The following is a 14,632-nucleotide window of genomic DNA, read 5'->3' as shown; positions in this document are numbered from 1 at the left end:
TTCTGGCTGCTTCCAATTGAGCTACTCTTAATAGGAGTCAGTACTGCCATTGTTTGGTTGAAATCAAAAGCATTTTCATCGAGAGACACTGAGCTTTTGGATCCTTCATGGCTGAGATTTGAGCAGTTTTGCACAAGGCGGTTCCTGTGCATAAGGTGAGCATTGTTAATTCTTCATTTACCTGCAGCGCAATCCCCATGTGAGGCATTCAGCCAGCCAGCACCTGGTTCTCAGCTTTCTGTAACACTGGAAAAGTCAGTGGCAAGAAACCCAGCATTATCGTGGCGTTTCCAGTTCCTCAGACTCTTGGCATCAAAATGTTGACTAAAACAAGGCTCAGTGGTGGCCCAAAGCCCCAGCAGCTGCCTGTGCTGTTGTGTTTGTCTCTTGTCATTTTACTGATGGTGCTTGAGGAACAGGCTTTTGTTTCCCTCAGGAAATCCCAGGTGTCCAGATTAGGCTGCTGCTGTGCTGTTCCACTGACTGATCTCATCTCGTCCTTGTGTCCTGGCAGCAGGATTTCAGAGGAGAGCGTGGACATTCCCTGTGTGCCGAAGGGCAGTGCTGTGACCCTCTGTGGTACCCAGCCCTTCTGCATGGAGCTGTTTGAGATGTGGAGGAGTCTGATCCCGTGTTCTACAGTTTGGGATCTCCTTTGGTGCCTGTTCTGTAGGTAACCTCAGGTGCCCCAACCCTCCCCACAGCACAGTGCTTCAGGATTGCCTCTCTTGGGACAGGTTAGCTGTTGGATTTGCCTTTGGGCTGTGCTCTGTGGAAGGACTGTGGGGTTTTCCCTTGGGACAGGCACTGAGAGTTTGTGGAAAGTGGCGGGTTTGGGTTGAAAAGTTACAAAGAGCATTAGAGATCCTGCTGGTTTTGTTTTCTCTGTTTTCTGAAGCCACTCTGGGTCAGAGCCCGTTGCTGATGTGGAAAGCAGCATCTACAGCAGGTCAGTAAGAGAGAATTGTAGAGCTTCACATACCAGAATCCCCAAGTGTGTTTTGGTTTCTCCCATGCCCATGTTTTTTGTGGGCTGAACTCTGGACTCAGAAGGGCTGAGGGGGATCTCTGTTACATCCATCCCGTGCTGAATCCTTACAGCTGTGAGCATCCATCTGGGGTCAGCAAGTCTTTACTGATGTCTTTCTAACCAGCAGAGCCAGGATTAAGCATCTAAAATGTTTTCAATCCAGTTTCACACTTTGTAAAATCTGAACAACTTCATTGTTAGCAATATGAGCTGCCAGTCATTTGGGGTTTTTTTTCCCCTCAAGCCTTTAAGAGATGCAAACAGTTTGTTGGGTTTTGCAAGGAAATTTCACTGAAAATAACATGGGCTATAAAATCCTTTGTGTGTGGGGTTTAAATAATCTTTAGATCTGCTTCATTTAAGTGGTAAGGAATTACATTCTAAGAAATCATCATTTCCCCCCTCTATGATCCATCTCTCTTTGTTCCCCACACTGTTGTAACATTGCTAAGATAATGGTCTGTAATGCTTTTCCTAGAAATTCTGCTGTTACTGACTCAGATAATGGAGGGACGTGGATGAAAGCAGCTCTTCCATTGCCATAATAGAGAGAAGTGTAGTAGGTGTAATCACAGATGTACCTGCAATATTAAGAACAAAACAAAACCAGAAACCTGAATTAAGGCTCAGTAAACCTTGATTAAATTTAAATATTCTAAGTAGCCAAACCAGATCTAGTTTATGAAATTATTAAGAACGTATTTGCTTAGTGAATAAAGGAAATGCTGAAATAAACCAAGTTTGAGAAACAAATGTTGCTTATCTGATGGTTTGGTTTCTCAGACACCCACCCACAAAGAACTTTAAATAATAATAATAAAAAAAAATAATCACAAGACAGGCATTCTTGTGGGGTGGGAAAGGTTACACACCCTGCTGGAAATTACAACCATGTAACACAGTTCTTGTCTAAGTCATAAAATCTCCCTGTCTGAAGGGATTTTTCTTAGCATTCCACCTTTTAAAATTCAGGTTCAGATCTTGAATTTAAGGGCCAATATTAGCTGAATTTTATTTAAAATAAAATGAAAATTACTGTTTTGTTTTCCTTTCCAGTGAAGACTAGCATAGTAGAAAATTGCTTCAATGCTACTGGAACACATAACGAGATCACAGGCCTGGTTCTAACAGTACCTGTAATTGCTGCTCCCCAGTATATCTATTTACATTTTGTGTCCCTCCCAGTTGAGAAAAACAGATTAAAATCTGCTACTAGTCAATATTGCTTTCAGACTCTCTTAATAGCTGAGGTTTACTGGGGTTGCTCATCACAGGGTGTGCTATGTTGGAACTTGTTTCTTGTGGAATTTACAAATCTATGGAAAAATATCTGCTGCCTGTAGTTTTTCATGAAGGCTGCTTTACATAAAATTTAAATTCATCCCAATTTCATACTTGTGCCCCTCTGAAGACTTTGCTTCAGAGTCATTTGTGTTGGAGAAGATGTCATGGCAGAGATTCCCCAAGGTTAACTGAGCTGACTGAGTTGTTTCTGTGAGCCCCTGATAGGCGGCCTTTACCTTCCCGCGTCTCTGGAAAGGATGATATCAATCCCTTCCACTGCGATGTTTTTCCAGAGAGCCTTCATATTAATGGTAGAGTCAATCTTTTCTGGGCCATCCAGCACGCAGCAGGCACCTTCTGGGTGAAAACCACAAGCATCCCTCTCGTGGTAGCCTTTGTTCTTCCCACACTGCTCCAGGATGATGAGCGCCGTGGCGGATGAAGCCAGCCCAACGTGAACTGTAAGCTGCTTTTTCCCACCAGAGTGAATAACAGGAAATTAAAAACGAGACCTGTTTTTTTTAAAACATGTGATGCAAAAGTGCCAGGCGTTATGTGAATTACTGGCTTCAAGGTGGGGAGTCTTGCTCATGTCTAAAGAAAACTTTGATAAGGGATTATAAATGAGAACCAAATAAGGCTGTAGGTTTTGTTGTGTCTAGTCAGGACTGCAAAGCTGCAGTACCTTTTCTGCAGTTTACGGTAGATATTTTCCTTTCCTTTGTTCAGCATCAGCTATGCTGTTTAACTGGCATGGGGTTAAACCAGCATGCTAATTAATTTGTGCTCCGAATTGCAGCCTGGAACCTTGATCACAGTATCATTAGTCATTTTCCAGAGTTGTTTGATGATGTTTTGCAATAACTCTCTTAGAGATTTTTTTTCATTGTTTTCAGGGAAGGGGAGGAAATTGTGTAACTTCATCTTTACCCACCAGTGGCTGAAGAGTTGTCCATATCTTGCAGATTTGCTCCTTTGCTTTTTGGTAAACCACTGGCAGCTGCATGATCCTGAGATCGATGTTTTCACCAAGGCCTCTCTTGGACAGCTCCTGTGTTTACAAAAAAGCCACCGAGGACTTGAAGGAGCACTGGGTTTCTGACAGTGGTAAAGAAACTGGGCTGATTCAACTGAGAAAACACCTGAGTGAGCAACATCTTAGCCCATGGTTCCTGAACACTGGTCTGCAATGAGATTTGTTTTGTGGTTGCTCCCTCTCTTTTAACTGGAAGAGGCTAAAATGTGCTAAACAGTTTGCTAGTGTCACGTCTGTTCGTGTGGAGCCATTGTGTTTTCCAAGGAGATGCTCAGTCTCCAGTGGGTGGGAGGGGTTATTGCTTTGGGACTGGTCCCTGGGGAACCATGAGACAGCTTCTCTCAGAAAAGCTCCAACCCTGAAAGCATCTAAATAGGCCTTGCTGTAGGTAAGAGCTGTTTCTCTGAAAAGGAGACAAAACCAAGGAGAATTCAGCTTAAGCATGACTTTTTCACTCCAGGGGCACGAGATCTGCTGGCTTGAGCAGGTTCAGGTAAGCTGTGCTGACGGTCACTGTCAACACAAGGAAGGTACATTTAGAATGAGTTTCATTTATTTTTTGGTCTAGAAGGTTTCTCTAGTAAAAGGAAATGTCACTGAGATGTTACTTCTCCTCTAATTATGTACAGTTGAATTTCCACATAGGACCAATTTTCCCAAAGAAAAAGTTATGCTCAGAATTGGCCAGGTGGTTGGAAGATGGTTTGGAGAATAAATGTCACATGGAAGTGACTTGAAGTGATTTTGTCAGTGGAACAGGGCTAAGAAACAAAGCATAGGCCTCAGCAGAAGGTAAGCAGCTGCAGTGGCAGGATGTAGAAGGAATTAATCTGAGGTGAAAAGCTTTGTCCCAGAAACGTAGAACGATGGTTGAAAATCCCTGTTCCGTTTGAGTAAACCACTACCAAAGGATGGCACAGGTTAAGTTTTTCAGGGGTCACAGGCAAAAGTGGAGGTGTCTGATTAGCCCAAGAGACCTGTAACTATTCGGTGTCATTGTCTTCTCGGGTTTTTGTTTCTCACTCAGGATACCCATGCAGATGAGGCCCACAGTTCTGGGAAATTTGCCCTTCAACACTCACTTCCTATATAAACTGTTCCAATTTTCTTGTCAGCGGAAGCATTGATTAGCTGTGCTCAATAAACTATTTGACACAAGCAAGGAAACAATGCCTGCAGGGAAGTAAACACATTTGGAGAACAGTGCCAGCCTTTTTTGTCCTGTGGGCACTGACAGTCTTTGAGAGCCTATTGCATCATCTCGCCGAAGAATGCTGTACTGTGCCTGAGCCTCCACACAAGAAAACCCCAGATGGTTCACAATTAGCATTTTCTTTTCCAAAGCATTTTTAATTTTTACATTTAGTGAGATTCTTTCTTTTAAACTCCAAGGCTTAGAGGACTCAACTACCCCTAACTTTGGTGCAGAATGTGAATACCCAGAGCCAGCTGTAATGCTGTTCTCCTCTCGTGCTCTCTGGGCTGAGACATTCTGCTGTCACCAGTTGTCATGGCAGAAACACACAGAAGTACTTTTGTGCAGGACACCAAACTAAAACTGGCCAATAGCAAATGGCTGAGAATTTGTGTCAAAGGAAGATGGTTCTCCATGTCCTGAGCAATTTCACCATGTTGTCAATAATGTGTACTACACTGTTGTCTAACAATCCCAGCCATGGGCTTACATCCATTAGACCAGATGTTGTGTAAACATGAGCAAAATAAAAAAAGGTTGTTCCTTGTCTCAGCCTCAACCAGAACCAATTTTGCATTTAAGGTGGGAGACTGAAGATTGTTAGAGGAGGGTGACTGCATGTGGAAACTAGAGCTCACACTGGTGAGTGAAATCAGTGAACAAGTGCCTGTCTTTTGTAGTTCAAACAGGAAAGGAAATTTCAAAGGAGGAGAATAGTTTTGTAGGACTGTTTTGTGGGAAAAGCAGTTCAAGAGAAAACATGAAGATTCTTTTTTGGGAAGTTCTTCTAGAAGGGTGAAGAAATCCAGCATTATCAGCTGCTGACCTTGAGCTGTTTTGAGTTGTGGTCATAGTCCTAGTCCAGTGGCGTTCTGGTCCACAGAGAAGTGATTTGCACAGCACTGTGCTCAGGTTGGTGCTGTGTGTTGGAAATAGCTTGAGCTTTTAGAAAACCCTGGAAAACATCACTGATTTTGCCTGAGTTCTCGCTGGTTTGCGTTGCTGGGAAGGTGGCTCCGTGTGTTAATCTTGTGAACTGCTTGTGTTGGTGCAGAAAGGAAACCAGAAGGTTTCAGTTGCCCCAGCCAGACTGCAAGTACACTGCAAACAAAGCTGTTTTGTGTGGCTGGTTAGTGGGGTTTTGTTTATGTATTTAGTTTGGGATTTTGGTTTGGTTGTTTTAAGTTGTTGGGTTTTTTTCTAATCCTGTAGATAACCTTCTTAAAACTTCAGGGATGTAAGAAAGTTCCAAAACAGAAATGAAGGCACTAAATAGCAATGTCTTAGTTTCACAGATGATGAAACTAAAGCAGAGAGGGAGAGAGACAGATTAAATGACAGATTTCCAAAGACCACATGGTCGGTGGCAGGATGAAAAACTGCACTGGGAGATCTGATCCTCTCCCCCGATAGCAGACACAGTTCCCAGAAGCAGTTGGAAATGTGACCTGTTCTTTGCACTAACAGTTTAATTACTATGAATGTTGTCACTCAACTTACATTTGTGCCCTATTAACTGGGGGCTTTGACCTTGATGGTGGAGTGCCCTGATAGGTCATTTGGGTGCCAAGCTGCAGACAGGACTTTCTGGAGGAGACACAGCAACAGGGTTGGATCAAGGGTTATTAGGTGGGACCATCAATCTGTAGCATGGAATAAACAAATCAGAGGATCTGGGATTCTGAAGGTCCCATGTGGCGCTGCAGCACTAAGGCATCGTGGTAACTCAGTGCGATCTGTCAGCAAATGCAGAGTAAATACCTGGTGTTGTTTTCCTTTAGTGAGAATGTCCTGCACTTCCAGAGTTAAAAGTGCTGTTGGCAGAGTTTTCGTGCATATTTTATGAGGCTATTTCAGGTGAATGAAGTTATGAGAACCACGAAATCTTAGTGAGACAGGTTTCTAAAAGATAAGCTGTCTTTCTAGTGCTAGACAACCATGCTGGGCCAGGTGATGGTGTCTGAGAACTCTGAAGCTTTTCTCCATGACCTTGAATTGACAGATTTGTCTGTGCTTTCAGGTCCATTTGATCCCCTTTTCCCTGAACACTCGAGGGGTCCCTGCTGAGGAACAAAAAGTGCACGGATGAAGAATGCAATGCTGATGAATGCCTGGTGTGAGTCTTGTTCTGTGATGAGAACTTGGGTCCATGCAAAAACAATGGGGTATGCCTCATGTTCTTGGAAAATTTTATCTTCATATTCTAAAAGAGGAAATTCAGAACAAATACTCTTTTCAAACCAGTAGATATGGTGATTTGTAGAGTTTTACATTTACCATTGGATTCCTGAGGACTTCAAGGGAAATTGGCTTATTCACCAAAAGGGCAGTAGTAGTAAATAGGGAATTTGTAAGAGAAATTATGTTTTTCTGTGCCCAATGAGGACATAGAAGGGCTGTAGCTATTGGAATGGGCTGTGGGCTCATTGGATCAATCTCTGACCCTCCCTACAGCAGGAAGAGAGGTTCAGGAGCACAGGTGATCCCACCAACAGCATCCTGTGGAGGAGCTTGAGGAAGCAGTTGTGAGCGAGTACTGCTCACAGAAGGGCAGCCGTGGTTCTTTGGCAAAGGATCCATTTCAAAAGCATGGAGAGTGAGGCTATGCTTTGGAATTAGAACACTGGAACTGTTAAATGTATTTTTACAGGCTTTCAGATGCTTTTGGTATGAGGACCCTTCTGGGGTGTGAACTTTTAAGTGTGCGTATCAGCATTACATCATCACTGAGGGTGCTGTGATATCCAGGCTTTTGATAAGCACCTACTTCATTTTGGGGTAATAATTAGGATAGTTCTGGGTAATGCTACAAAGGCATTAAGCCTGACCAGTCATATTTAGTAGGTCTGTTCTGGCTGCTCAGCACGTTCCAGAGGATGAATCTGAGTGCACACTTGCGTGGTTCACAGCAAAGAGACTTGGCAGGAGGGTTTTATGTCACTCCGGTGATCCATGCAGGTACCCCAAGCCAAGACAGGATTACTTCCAGATGTAAATACTGAGGGGTTTTTTTATCTTTAATATATGTGCATAAGATTTCTGAAGATTCAAGGGCTACTCCTATGAATGAAGCCAATGGAACAATACTATGGGATTGCTGTTTAGTGTGGAGAAGCCTATCAAAATCCAAAGTACTTCCAGATTTGCAGCAAGTTTCTCTGACTTGCCTGAATCAACCACCTTTGCCAGGTAGTAGGAAACCAAAGCAGCATCCCCAGTCTGAATACAAATTAATTCCACATAGAGGGTGCCACATCAGAGGGAAATGGATTTGTTCTCCTCCACGCGCAAGGACTGACATCTGTTTTGTTATGGAATGCCGTGGCCCTTGTTATGTAACTCCCTGGCGTAGCCAGCTCATGACATTGTTACAGAAAACTCATCCCATTGGTGCCTTCTGGCTCGAGGCTGTTTTGCTTGCAGATAAAGAACATGCTCTATTTTCAGCCAGAAGAGGATGATCTTGCACCCAAAATTAGAACCAATAGGAATCAGGAAATAATGAGCAAGAACACTGTCAACTGACAAATATTTGTGGTCTAGGGCACATGTCATGTTGGAGTTAAGATAATTGATGGGTCTCCTTGGGTCATGGCTGGGGTGTGGGAAGGTATCACAGAAGTTTTTTTGTTTCTTGTTAGCCTACAGGGATAACATCCCTCATGACTTGGAGGGGGCAATAGATTTATTCTACCAAACACCAAGCTGTACTCAGCATTCTTCACCCAACAAAGCTAGAATAGAAAAGATGTATGTTTTGGTGGAATTGCTACAGCTTTGGTCTTTGGAAAAACATACTGGCTCCTTGTTTTTCAATCATCTTGGATTGAGTGCACTTCATTTTCAAAACAGATGTTCAGTAGCTGTCACCAAAATTTGTACTATGGTTATAGTCCTGTAGAGCCATCACCTTTCTGTCATTGCTAATACTTTCCTATAGCTGACTTTCTCATTTCAGTGTCCAAAAGAATTAAAAAACGTATGGACTTGTTTCAGCCTTCATAATAGAACACAGTCTCCTTGATTTGTTTTACATGTCCTGCTTTCCATTTTACCAGTATTATCTGTCATTTCTTGCACATTTTGGACCAATGCTCCAATTTAATTTTACTGCTTTGACTGTTCCCCCACTAGTTTCAGGTTTCATTGTGTAACCTTCTTTCTACCTTGGGATTACTAAAATCTTATGTGAAAGACCCTCTCACAATAACTCTGTTCATAGGTACCTTATGAGAGTAGCTGAACTCCAGGAAAGGCTGTTGTCTGGGACAGGGAGAATGAATCATTTGATGCCTATAGCCAGGTATCCAAACCATGTCTTTGTATCCCCCAGCTAAATTTGTTCTAATACACGGATTTAGGAAACAAGCAGGAATTTTCAAGACTGCATCAGAGACTTGTTACTGCCAGTCGAAGTGTATGGAGGAAAAAAACCCTCAGAACGTCTTGTTTTCAATTTAATTGTAGACTTCACTGTCATTTGAAAGTGGAAGCCAAAGCTGAAATGTGAACTCACACTTAGAACTGGCAGAGTTTAGGCTCTGTGTGCCTGAAGCAGGCAGTGAGAACTCAATAGGCTGCACTTGTGTCACACAGGATGAAATGAACTGTGGTAGGAGAGATGATCGCTGTACTGAAGACAGGCAAAACCTGTGGCACATGCAATAGTTGTAGAGAAGGCACCCTGGGTAAAAATAAATTTTTAAAATAAAGAATAATATTTTGAAGTGCTTAAATAGCACCAAAAAATAATACAAGTAAAATAACACTTCCTCTTTGTTCCATGTTGGGTGTCTGCTCCATGAGGCACAATTCTGTTTAATGAGTCATGAAAAGGGAATGGAAAGCCCAAAACCAGTTTGTGTTGGGATGTCTAAAAAATAAAATGCCTCCCTCCTTTTTATTTTTTTTTATGCCTACCTTCACTGCTTCCCAGCTGGAATTAACAAGGTATTGTCTGAAGGGACCAAAACCTGAAAAGAAAGAAAGATGTTTTTAACCTGTGCGTATTCTGCAATTACAGATTAGGTGCTGACATGTGTGCACACACATATTTGATCTTTATCTTCCTATTTTTGGTTATGGAGGTTGAGTTTTTTAGATAGGATTTAGCTTTTACAACACTTAAGGGAATAGTATTTTCAATTTTTATATTCACCGACAAAAGAACTAATCCTGCAATCTTCATTCCTGTCAAGGCTTTCTTATCAGAGAGCTGGTTAAATGTAGTGGAACCAATAGGACAGATCATGTAAATGATGATTTTGGGGAAGGATCATCATCCATAGAAATACCACTACTAAAAATTATGGTATTAAATACTCCCAGGTCACAGTTAATGTATCATTCTTATTGTTAAAGCTCATGAAGATGAAGATATGCATATTTAATGAAAATGTTTGAAAGAGTAGAATTTATTTCATTTGTGATTTACTTTAATCACAAGTAATGAAAACTTACAGTTTCCTATCCAGGAAAATGTGCTTTTTTGTGGTGCTGGAAAAAATGTCTTATTTCACTTTTTTCCCCAGGAAAAGAGAGAAGAAAAGGGGAAAGAACACTTTGACTCCAAAGTATTACATTCAATTTTATGCATCTTTTTTTTGTGAACGGATTTTTTTTTTTTTAATAAAAAAGGGAAAAGACCTAATTTTGAGCAGATGGGCATTTTGTCATTAGAAAGTTTGATGGAAAACTCCCACTATCTTTATTAATCTCAATTAATGTTCTCAATCCAGAGTGTTGCCAAGTCCTAGATCCTGGCTGTCAGGAAAATGACTTTGTGAAATGGTTTTAATGCTATAACTCTTAAATATTTAAAATCCTTAAATGGACAAGTAAATACTTGACAGCAGATGATTGCCATTTTGCACAGTGAAAGTCACTTGTATGTGGAGGCAATTAAGCCTAAATGCAGGCTTGTGACAGCTTAATTAGTGCTAGACTTTAAGCATTTCTTAATTTGTTAATATTTATTTCATGATTGCTCCATCTTTTCTTTTTAATGTTATGAAAAGCTTACATTTTTGACAATATTTTCTCCAGGTTTGAGTTCCTCCTATGGGGAGGGAACAAAGAAAATGGTGCTCATTTCACATTTCCAGGAAACATAAAACCCCATTAGTCCTACTCTGCTTTGAGAGCAAAATTCAGGTGGCACCTGCTCCATTTTGAAGCTGCGGTTGTACAAGCTTCTGTACCTGTGTGCACAGAACTGTAGAATTATAATAAAGTTATTAAGTAGCTCACAATGAAACACTTGTGTCAGTGGTGGCCCTAAGAAACTACTGCTTAGGATAAAATTGCTGTGAAAAATGACTAAAATGCAAGAGAGTTTTACTGCAATACCTGCAGCAATGTGGAGAGGTAACTGGCTGAGTGTTACTGGGCTCCATATAATAAACTGGGCTCCCTGCCAGCAGGTTTATATTCTGAGCAGGTGAAAATGTGACAGAGACATGCTGTGATAATCTCTGCAGTAGATTAAAGATGCACGTGTGTCTTAACTACTCTAAAGCTTTTTGACCAAGGAGATTTCTGGACATAAATGGTGATCTAAAGAGAGGAAAAAACTAAGAGGGTGCTAAGAAGTGTTCCCAACAAGGGTATGTGCCATAAATATCATAGGAGAGAACCAGACTGTCAGCCTTTTAAGAGGTTAGCAAATACCTCTTGCCCTTTCCTGCACTCCCATCCAGCTCATCTGCAGTTAACGTCTGGAGCAAGCCAGACTAGTTCTGCCCATCTTGCAGCTATTAAAAAAAAAAAAAAAAAAAAAAAAAAAAAAAAAGAAAGAAAGTGTTTAATTGAAAACAGCAAGATGCAAATCTCTTTGATGTAGCTTCACCCTCGTTCCTATGTCCTCAGATGACCTGCAGTGGAAAATTATCCAGCAACTCACATGTCAAGATATGTGTAATGATTGCCCTCAGATGAGCCAGTGGCAACAAGAGGAACAGCGAGCAGCAGCATTCCTTAGGAGCTTTAACCTTTTAAAGCTCAGCACTCTCTGAGCTGGTGGTTCTGCCTCTCTGATGCTGCAGTAGTTGGAGCCAGCAAGAGAAACTCCAAATTTGGTCCCTTGTGCTGCATGTTCAGGCATGTTCCTTTGGTATATTTAAATGGAATGGTTTAGTTCAGAGTGATGAGGCAGCATCTCCGGTTTAAAACTCCCTTACCTTGCCATGAAACTGAGCCCCTCAAAGTTGCCATGTGCTGCTCTAATTCTGGACACTGACTGTATGACATTGTGATGCAACCTGGTTTTCTTGCTTCAGAGCGTCTTTCGGGTAAGCTTTATCTTATAGTAGCCTGCACTGCCTTGAGCTATGTGGTTTGGATCACAGAGAATGTCAACAAAGATTAAAACATGGAGAGAATGAACAACAAACCAAGCTGGATGGCAGTAAAGGGGGCAGACTGCAGTCTGTTTCCTCTGACATGCATCTGATTTTTCCTAGGAAGGCACAACAAGCTATTTTCCATTTGGAAATGTTACTATGACCATTTGCTACTCTTTTTTCCCTCCAGGAAACTGTTCATGACAAAGATCAAGCATGCGTACATACCATCTCTGGCTCAAAGAATAAAATCAAAATCTTACCAGTCACCACCACAGTGTTGGAATTTGAATCCATGAAATCTACGCTTCAGAAGGTGGAATTTTGTTGTCTTTCAGTTCCAAACACTATTATAATTCAGGTATCTGTGGCAAACTTCATTTGGGGCACCTTTTTTCTTCCAAGTGTGATGAGTCTGGCTTCACATGACAGGGATGATTTGTGACTCATGCAACTTTTAAAGCAAAAATGATTACGTCTCTATTAAAGATAGAAGACTGGCTGACTGGGACTGCCCCAAACTTGTTCCTTTCCCAGGCATGGAGTATTTAGGAAGAAGAGGAAAAGCATAAAGAAATTTCTTGGAAAATATCCAGCAATATTTTTTTTTATCACTTGTTTATGTACAAGTAAACAAAAAATTAATTGAATCAGTTTTATTACATCTCTGTGGGCATTCTGTTTTTAGCAGTTGTAATTCACTTTAATGGTGAGGAACGAAAACTACAAAAACTTATCAGTCCATTTCCACTGTTCTTGGGCTTTTTCTTACCAGTTTAAACTCAGGGGTAACTCTGCTGTTCCTCTTCACAGCACTTACCCGATTTACTACTCTTGATCTTTATCTCAGGCTTGTTATGAAAGAGTCCAAGCACTGTACACTTTTCAAACCAAACACCAACAGGAACATGTGTGTATTTGCTAACCCAAAACATTTACTTGGTAATATCCTTTAACAGGCAACATGTTAGAAAATCTCACTCCAACTTGCAAGGTCAGAGGAACTCTAGAAGCTGGGTTATAGCTTGCTGAAACTGGTGAGTTTAATAGCTGGTCTGTCTTCATTAAAGTGGAGCCCGAGAGCCAATGGGGGGGGCCTGAAATCAAAACATATGCACATTGTCACTGCCCAAAACAAAAGCATATGCAAGTTCTCTTGGGAATTATAACTATGTGGGCAGAGGGTTTCACTGGGTCTTGTTTTGAGTAGGAAGTGTGCGTGTGAGAGAGAGAGAGAGAGAGAGGGAGGGGAGAAATAAGCTAAGAATAGAAAGCCACTATATTATCTCAAGAGGGATGGTAATTGTGAGACCTTAAGGAAAAAAAGAAAAATTTCTGAAGAAATCCCTTGGGTTGGGTGGTGGCTGAATGAGGTTTGGAGCTGTATGACCTGTGTCTGTCATTTAAATCATCCTGAGCTGAGACACACACACAAAAAAAAATGGTGTGGATTCTCCTTATTCAAAAGACTCTGATTCCACCATCCATTTCTTCTCCTAACACAACTTGCAGAATTAACTTTTGCTGGCTGCTGGGGCTAAAGAAGCTTCTAATATGGGAAACAGAGCTTTCTGCAGCTTTAAGTAAGGTGAAATCTGCCACTGGCAGCACTGAATTACTCTTAAAATCCTACAGTCCTTCATACTCCTATGTCAATCCAGATTTTTTTTAAAAATTTTTATTTTTCTGCTTGACCATTCATTAATCATTTCCTATGATTCTGAACAGGGCAATGACATACCAGTCTTCTCATAGTTATTTTTCATTTGTGCTGGGGTTTTTTTAGGAAAAAATCTAAGTACAAGGTGGTCTAAGGAACAAAGAATTTGTAAGGAATAAGGCAAGATTTAAGGTCTATAGTTGCTGAATTAATTTCTTGAGTGAGACTTTCTATTTTCTTTGGAACATAAGAGGTGCTTTATACATGTATATATATATATGAAGGGTATTGCTTGAATGCTGTAAAATATTAGGTATTTCATTAGATATTCTTCCAGAGGGGAGATGTAAGTCTATTAGTTCCATGCACTCTGAAACAACTGATATGAACTGTTTGGAATGTAGTACTAGTTTTAAAGTTTTTCCAACTGGCAAAAGGGAGCAGAAAAAAAAAAATACGGAGTAGCAAAGATTAATACACTAAGCCTTTATGAAGAAGCTGATAGAATTTTGGAGGGGGGCAGAAGTATTGTCTTCAGTAGTTAATTTAGTCCCTTTTCATAAGCAGATGTTTGCTGAATTGGAAGTAAAGATTCTGAGACCTTTCCAGTGTTGGTAAACGCTTGTGCAAGTGTGGGAGGAACACGAGTGGTTTAAATAAACCAGGAATTTGACAGAGACCACTGAAATTAATTTTTGCACTGATTTAATTGATTGCTCATGTTCCCAAGCTTTGTGTGCATGGTAGTATACTTAGAGGAATAATGCTTTTGTTGCAGTTGTGCCACACAGTAAAAACAAGAACAGAAAAATTTGAATTAGACCTTACTCAGAAATTATTCAGAAACGAAACCTTTTCTGTCCTCTAACATTTCTTCAGCAGAAGTTGAAGCCACTCTTGAAGTTTTTTGTTAAAGTTTGATTGTAGCTTTAATATTAGCACTCCCATGTGTATCTGTGCCCAAAACAATGGATTTGAGGGTCACTGGATATTTGAGGTCTGTGCAAATTAATCTCCCCATCCATAATTAAGAATCCAAGCCCTTGCTATTCGAGGGCAAGTCACAGACACAGCTGACTCAGCTAAA

At 40.9% G+C, this 14,632-nt stretch overlaps 1 protein-coding gene across 1 annotated transcript; it reads right to left on the bottom strand.

Moving 5' to 3' along the window:
• Positions 1–105: 105 nt before the first annotated feature.
• PGPEP1L (pyroglutamyl-peptidase I like) lies at positions 106–13,651 on the bottom strand. The gene is made up of 7 exons (XM_066196627.1): positions 13,627–13,651; positions 12,149–12,187; positions 9,466–9,518; positions 3,249–3,365; positions 2,551–2,780; positions 1,524–1,611; positions 106–144 (listed from the first exon to the last, which is right to left on the bottom strand). The coding sequence occupies exons 1-7, from the start codon at positions 13,649–13,651 to the stop codon at positions 106–108; spliced, it is 591 nt and encodes a 196-aa protein (XP_066052724.1).
• Positions 13,652–14,632: the final 981 nt, after the last annotated feature.

This window comes from Chamaea fasciata, unplaced genomic scaffold, assembly GCF_029207755.1.
Source record: "Chamaea fasciata isolate MVZ Bird 193981 ecotype frontalis unplaced genomic scaffold, bChaFas1.0.hap1 SCAF_14, whole genome shotgun sequence".
Lineage (NCBI taxonomy): Eukaryota > Metazoa > Chordata > Aves > Passeriformes > Sylviidae > Chamaea > Chamaea fasciata.
Note: the sequence above shows the minus strand (reverse complement) of the source record. Positions and strands in the feature narration are given on the sequence as shown.